At 43.2% G+C, this 7,500-nt stretch overlaps 2 protein-coding genes across 3 annotated transcripts in view; both read right to left on the bottom strand.

The window, feature by feature from the left end:
* Positions 1-522: 522 nt before the first annotated feature.
* On the bottom strand, positions 523-1,815 carry fgfbp2b (fibroblast growth factor binding protein 2b). The gene is made up of 2 exons (XM_076041098.1): positions 1,019-1,815; positions 523-782 (listed from the first exon to the last, which is right to left on the bottom strand). Exon 1 carries the CDS (start codon positions 1,750-1,752, stop codon positions 1,033-1,035), a length of 720 nt encoding a protein of 239 aa, XP_075897213.1. The 5' UTR covers positions 1,753-1,815; the 3' UTR covers positions 523-782; positions 1,019-1,032.
* A 1,430-nt stretch (positions 1,816-3,245) lies between these two features.
* The window catches only part of prom1b (prominin 1 b), a 22,622-nt gene continuing 18,367 nt past the window's right edge, over positions 3,246-7,500 (bottom strand). Inside the window, exons 22-26 of one of the 2 annotated variants that reach the window (XM_076034567.1) lie at positions 6,967-7,056; positions 6,151-6,266; positions 5,370-5,449; positions 4,315-4,349; positions 3,246-4,236 (exon numbers count right to left, since the gene is read on the bottom strand). In XM_076034567.1, coding sequence (XP_075890682.1) covers positions 5,371-5,449; positions 6,151-6,266; positions 6,967-7,056 — 285 coding nt within the window. In that variant the 3' untranslated portion in view covers positions 3,246-4,236; positions 4,315-4,349; position 5,370. The remainder of the gene's footprint in view (positions 4,237-4,314; positions 4,350-5,369; positions 5,450-6,150; positions 6,267-6,966; positions 7,057-7,500) is intronic. The other variant, XM_076034575.1, reaches the window with a different exon arrangement.

Here is a 7,500-nt window from a genome sequence, read left to right as displayed (position 1 = left end):
GCATTCTCAGTCTTTATGATCATATGATTTTATTCCAGGGGGGATTTTGTAATTAAATGCAAATACTTTTGGTCTCTCAAATTTTGTCCAATAAACCTTGGTTTTGAAAATCTGCGACCCTCACAAGAATTGTGAATGACTGGCACCCCAGACACAATTTGCAGCACTGTGTGTGTTTGTTTGCAATGGAGATTAAACAACACGGGGCCCTTGCAGCCACTGCGGTTTCCTCTTCTCCCACAAACCCCCTCTGTGTCTGCACGCCGAGGCTCTTAAGACTCAATTCATCAGCTCATACAAAGAAGTGTTTAGATCTGGCTCACACGCCCAGTGTGACTGGGCCTTGTTATCTTTGCCGCAGTCTGGGTTTACCGTGTCTGTCTGTTAACAACTTCCTCTGCCGGGCAGCAGACACACTGTTACAGCGCGACAGTGGACTGAAACAACGAGCCCTTTGACCGCGTGAGGGTGAAACGTGGTCGGCTGTCTCGTTCAGCCGAGGAAAGAGAGGCAACGTCGGGATGAAGGAAAGATCTCCACTTTATTCTTCTCACCTTCACACAGTTTACGTGACACAAAGAGGACATTTTGCATCATATACAGATTCACATACGGCCACGATTCCCCCGTTTGACACGCACCGTGTTGTAATAAAAAAAAAAAGAAAAGAAAAAGATGACATGAACACCACATGGCAGCACACAGCAGATGAGTGTTTTTGGCCCAGCCTGAGGGATGATGAAAGTTTGGGCTGTCGGACTTCAGACGCTTCCTCACAGACCCTGAAGAGATCAGATTAGAAAAGTCCTTAGAAGGCCAAGTAACAAACAATTTAGGTTTTGGTCACTCAATCAAATCAACATCAAAGGTATGCTTCTCATCATCACACGCTTCCATTAGTATCTCAAATAAACATTTGTAGTATCAAACAAAGCTTCATATTACCACTGTGGACGTTCTCACGGTATGCCGGCACTTTCACAATTTCTTGTGTTTTGTTTTGTTTTGCGTCACTCACCTGAGTCAGCCGTCTCAGTTCTGGAACCAGCTGATGACGTAGCTGCAGATGCCGTGGAAGCTCTTCCAGCAGTACTCGGAAGCGAGGCGGGACGCTTTGGTGTCGGGCTGATCCGTGGGACGGGTCGTGGTCTTGGTGGGCTTTGAAGTTGTCTTCTTGGTCTGGGGGCCCTTGCCTGGCAGGGGCTTCACAGGCTGCGGCTTGGCGGGCTTGGCAGTGGCGACGGGCTTCGTCTGGACGGGCGCTACCGGTTTACGCTGCTCTGGGACCGGCTTGGAGGGCTTAGGAGTGGTGGTCTTGGGCCAAGAGGCCAGGAAAGTCATCTGCGCATCATCGGGGTATTTCTTGCACATCTGTGGACGGTAGAGTCTCGGTCCCTGGCAGGCGTGGCTCAGCTTCCTCAACTCCCACATCATCTGGGTGAAGTAGTGGCGCGGGTTGAGGCTGTAGGCGCGGCACTGGTTGGGTTTGCCCTGGAAGTCGCAGTAGTAGGAGCGTCCTGGGGTCTGGCCCTGGCTGGGACCCCTGCAGGAGACACGCAGGCGGGTGTAATCCCCGAGCGCAGACACCGTCATGCTGCAGGCATCCTTGGCCTTGGTGCTGAATCGAATGGGCTCGTCCCAGGCACCGCGCTGCTGTTGCTTGCTGTCGTTGTTGGCGTTGTTAATCTGAGCGTTGGACAAGTAAACGAACGCTGCCGAGAAAAAGAGCAGCGCCCTCATCTTGGAACCCATGGCGGTTTGAGGTGACTGGAGCAATGCGTCTACACAGAGGGCTGAGGTGGACAAAGGCAGAAATCCTCTAGACGCGACTTTATAAGGCCAACACGCACAAAGAAAGTATTATTCAGGTAATTCAACTTAAACTCCTCCCTCGGCAGCGACCCTTACTTACATCACACACACACACACACACACACACACACACACACACAGACGCACATTTGACCACAGGAGGCTTGCACGATGTGTTCAAAAAGGTGGACGGAAGGTGGGGGATAACATAAACTGAGGCAGAGGAAGAGGGTCATTGGGTCTGTGGGAGATGGAGGAGGGGCTCAGTCATGATATATATGAAGGCCAATAGTGTAAAAAAAATAAATCATATGTTCCCAAACATTATATAAACGCGCACAGGAGGCTCTTTGAGTGTCGACGAGGCTCTGAGGTGGGGGAGAAGACCGAGGGACCAGAGCCAAATTGGAATCTGGGAGTTATTTGCAAAGGATTCAGAGCTGACCTGTGACAATAATATTGCAAATCAACAAAAACATGTTCACAATCAGGAAACACAGTAAGACAAAGAAAAATATATAATGCATCGCTTACAATTTACTTTTACAATTGTAACTACCACATCTTTGTTTTTTCTATGATCTCTTGGTTTTTTTCACTTCAGATTCCATCCGCTGTCTTACTATTGACTGTAACCATACAGCAGCATTTTCAAGCTACCAAAACAACATTTTATTCACAAATACACAAACAGGTAAAAAACAAATTTTGTATGTACCCCATTTCCTTTAAACAGTAGTTTCATTTTTATATCAGTTACATTTTTGGTGTCTTTAATCAAGTTTGTCCAGTTAATCAATACTTTTTTATGTTTTATGTTCTTTAATAACAAATAATAAACTACTGTTATTGACTGCTACCATATGAACAGAATATGACAAGATTATTTTATCCAGTTGGATGTTCTTCTGACTACACCCTAAACACTTATGAGAAATAACAGAGAGCTGATGTAAATTAAATCTATGTCCTGCAGGCTTAAAAATGTTCACATGCCTTCGGACATTCAGGAAGTCAAGCTTTTATAGCCGTCAGTCAGGGAAGAATACAGTTCCTGTTACACTGGGAAATTTAAGTAAATGTGAGGGCAGTGGGCAGGATGTTGTCTTGAGCCGATGTTTTTTACGACTCTTCCTCTGATAGGACGCCACTGTGTCACACCACCTTCAGGCCCACCGTCGTTCTCTGGACACGTGTGGAAGAAGAGAGCGGTGAAAGAATTTCAGCTGCTCTCTGAAACATCAGTAGTTAAATGAAAATGAACAAAGTCCAGCTGCTTGTTTCTGTCAGTAAACGTCGCCTTTGTTTTCATGGTCACCCATCGTGTTTACTTGTAATACATGTACGAGAGCTAGTACTCACTGTGGATATATGCGTCTATGTCTTGTCACCTTTAATGTTATCGTAACATTTTAAAAGAACAACAACAGCACTTGTTGGTCATAAGTTTTTATTCACAAATTTGCATCTTCAAAACAAACTTCAGCTGCATAATTGTGTGTATATATTTTGGGTTGTTCACAACCAGGCCTCCTTATTCTTATTCTGGCAAAGAAGAAAAGAACCACCACGAGCTATGAAACCTTCACTAATTGTCTTGTCCAAAACGGCCTGATTTTATTTGTTAGCTGTCTTAGAACATTGTTAGAATATTGAGTAGCTTTTAACACATTGACTTGTGTCAATGGCCCAGGATGAACCCCGGACTGTTTTCATCACACTTCAGATGTTTAAATAATTTGGTAACCACCTCAAGATTTTGATATGAATCCATTTTAGTTCCTGGCTGAGAGTTACTGGTTGGACAAATACTAAAACGCTTGAATGCCACGCCAACAGAGTGATCATGGATACACTTGTACACTTGTAATGCAGCTGTGGTTTTATGTTAAAGGGAACAACAGGCCTTTAACTCTCAGCAGGAAATCATTTCTCAATGCTTTATCAAAAAATGTACAATTTTGTCCCACTTCATTTTTTCCTTGATGAGTCAACATGATGCAAGCTATGTTATAAATATTCAAAAAGGAAAAGAAACAAAATAATCCTAACCCTACAAAAACTAGGTACATGTTATAAAACAAACATAAACAAAAAAATATACATATAAACCCTTAAAAGTTTTGAAAGCATAAAAAATGTGAACCTTTTTAAAACTGTTAGTGTCAGAACAGTGTCTTTCCTACAGGTTAAAACAAGCTATGAATCCTTGTCTGATTTGGATGGATGGTGGAGGAGTTGCCGTACGACGTTGACTGGGCGAGTGTCTGCTGCGCTTGATGATTTACAGTTGGCTGGATTCACAGGTCCTTGTCAAATGGCTTGAGTGGTTCTGTGGCGAGGAGTTGCCATCGCCAACCAGTTCCCGATTGTTACAGTAATACAGTAGGATCAACAGAGGGAAAGTTGGAGAGTCCGGTGATCCTGGAAGAGATTGAGGCCATGAAGCTCATGTTTGAATGTTTTGTTGGGAGACAAGTAGAGGGATGGGTGAGCACGTACCAGGAGGGGAACATCAGTTCCAGTTCTCTTGTCCACTGTGGAAGAAGAATAGATGGATTCATTTAGCATTATTATTTGTTGTTGTTGTTTTTGTTTATAACAGCAAAAAACTGTTAGTTCATTGTCAAATTGTCACATTGTCAGAAAAGCCCTGGTTTCACAATGTGGATTGAATCATTTGGGTAGAATTATGCATTTGCTGCAATCATCAGGCTAACTCGGTTGTCGGATAATAAACGATGCAGTTGCCATTATTTCTTTTTGAGCTATTTAGCTATATAAGCTATCCAGTTGTTCAGTCTTATTATTTACTGTGTTTCCATTGTTCCCTAGAATTGAGCAAAAGCTAAATATCGCAATAAAAAACTTGCAATGGAAGCGCCTACATTTCGAAAAACTCTCAAGTATCGTTTAAAGATTTTGACGCTCTCATGAGGTGTTGCTATAGAGGTTTATCGCAAAAGTGGAATGGAAACATTTTTTTCGCATTTGCACGTCAGCATGCAGGGTCACGTGACCAGTTCACTTCAAGTGAAAATGTCGCGTTATGTTTGGACGGAGGAGGAGAGGGAATATTTTTCACAAGTAATCAAAGAGAAAAATATAAAAAAATATTCTTGACAGCAAACAACATCAAAATGCAGATTTATACAAGGAATTAGAATGGGAAATGAGGGAGACAGGCTTTGAAAAGCCCGTCTCTCGAAGGACGAGATTTTACGAGTATTACGGCTCATGCGCTTCAACAGCATTCAATGGAAACACCTGCAAATCGCAATTGTACTTTGTCAAAATTTTAGAAACATTGCTTTATTTTGTGAAAAACTGTAGGTGAAAGGCAACTACTGTCACATATACACACTGTTTTGTGAGACTTGTCTTCAGTCTGAAAAACTTCATCGCTGGTTAATTTTTGTGTCCTGGTGTGTCGAATTGAGAATCGCGTTCAAAGAGTGATAAAAAAAAAAAAAGAAGGTCTGTACAACAAACTGTGAAGAGAAAAACAAAATGTGCAGACAGATCTGTCTTCGTACGTAACAAGTGATAGTTGGTACCTCAATCCTTCAGGTCATCAGTCAGTAGAGGGGGAGCGGAGGCCAAAGGGAACTGGGGCAGAATGTCACTATAGGGGGAGCTACATGCGCAGGCATGGACAAAAACATGTTGGACACACGTGTTTGTGATGAGGTCTCAATGAACGCAGCATCACGGTGCGATGAAATGTTGGACAGACTCTCAAAAGGCTTTCCGCTGCACTGATACAAGACAGCATGCAAGCAAGAAGGGATCGCTCCTGACCACAGCCAAGTTTCCATGCAAGACACCACGAATGACTGCATGACCCATAATGCACCAGGGTAAGAAAGAGAATGGAAACGTGTCAAAAGGAAGCAACAAGCATGTGTAGATCTCAGGTGTGGAAACCAAGAGAGAAGAGACCAGGAGTGAAAATCCATGCCAGGGGAAAACGTGTGTGAGTTTTGTTAGAAATGAAAAGTTAAGATGAGGTGAAGAGCCGTCAAGTTTCTCATTTAAAATAATGTCAAGTGTTACAGGATGATGAGAAACATTAAGGGTGATCCAACATCAGAGGGCAACAAGCCATGGGTACGATGTGCTGATGACGGAGAGGTGACAAGGAAATGTTTGCAAAGTCAAGGACCAGGACAATGAATGAATGACAGAAAATAAAATAAGAATATTAGTTAATTGTTTAACTTTTTGGGAAAGATTTTAGAAGATTTTAGAAAACGTATTTAAAAAAAAAAAAAAATCTGGGAGAAGATGCAATTTTAGCAAAGTTGGAGCTTGAAGAGACGACAGCTTTGGACTCACTCTTCGAAGACATCCTCTGTGTCCATCCTTCGGAAGAACTTGGCCAGTTTGATGGATAAGATGATGCTGGGGAGGAGAAGGATACTGCAGCCTCCCAGACCGAACCAGAACGTGTTCTGAAACACATTGTCAGAGGAACAGGTTGCACTCTTTAATTCACTTTACCTTAGTCAAACACTAGCGCCTCTATAATATTTATTGTATTGATATATTCTATCAAACAATGTAGAGGAGGGAGTTTAGTTGCAAGGGTTCTGTGTATAGTGGCAAATCATTTGGAAAGTGTCATCTACATATATTTCTGTCTTTATGGTCACAGAAGTCTTTGGACTATAAATTGCTTGCACCCAGACATCCACAAGAGGTGCACACATTGCCAGGAGTGAAACGTCGGATGATATAGATACAAAAGCTGTGAGAAAACACACAGACACACAAACTGTGGCCTGTCTGAGCCCATTTTAACTCCCAAGCCAATACGACATACAGTATGGTTAATGTGTACAAAACTTTACAACTCCTCTGGGCTGCCGCTGGAACTGTGGGGAGTCCATGTGTGTTGAATTCCCAGCGCACAGAAAAACAGACACATCTCAGTGTGAGCGGAGAACACGCTGCTCTCATACGTGTGACTAAAATGACTCCACAGTCTTCTCTAGCGCCTTCCTCTCAAATCATAAGCTCCTTCCAACTGTTAAAAAAAGAGTGTTTGCATTTGGAGGTGGGTTTCAAACACACATCCTCAACACACACACACACACACACACGCGCAACGCAGGCACCATAACACCGACCGCAGTGTTCAGGCGTTCTTACCACGGAGTCTATTATGAAGCTGCACCCCACAATCTCCATGCTGTCCACAATGTTACTGATGGGTTTACACTGGGCCACCTCTGCAGTCAGCTGTCGGAGGAGAATGACGACACACAGTAAGTCACGGCCGAGTGGGCGCAGTCATGATGCATTCTGTTCACATTTCACCACGCCGTGGCCTGGAAGACCAAACAACGTTGCTTGATGAACATCACAGTTAACGCACATTTATCCTTCCGGCACACATTTAAGAGGTAGTTTGCACTATGCCATTTACAACATGACGGAAATGGCGGTATTTATGATTTTTAAGAATGAAGTTCTCCCTGTGTGAGACGTTTACAGGAGTCTCTTGCCGTGGAATGAGATCAGGAAATACAAGGCAGGTCCAATAAACCAATCTGCAATCAACCGTTTTCATTTGCTAGCAGTGTACTTTTAAACACTGGATGCTGTGTGCTATTTGATGTGTGTGTAACCAAACATCTATAAACACTGGGCCTGCCACATCTGAAGACTGGAACATTATTTGGA

The sequence above is a fragment of the Nelusetta ayraudi genome, unplaced genomic scaffold (genome assembly GCF_046127955.1).
Source record: "Nelusetta ayraudi isolate G7.1 ecotype Tasmania unplaced genomic scaffold, CSIRO-AGI_Nayr_v1 ptg000004l, whole genome shotgun sequence".
NCBI lineage: Eukaryota > Metazoa > Chordata > Actinopteri > Tetraodontiformes > Monacanthidae > Nelusetta > Nelusetta ayraudi.
Note: the sequence above shows the minus strand (reverse complement) of the source record. Positions and strands in the feature narration are given on the sequence as shown.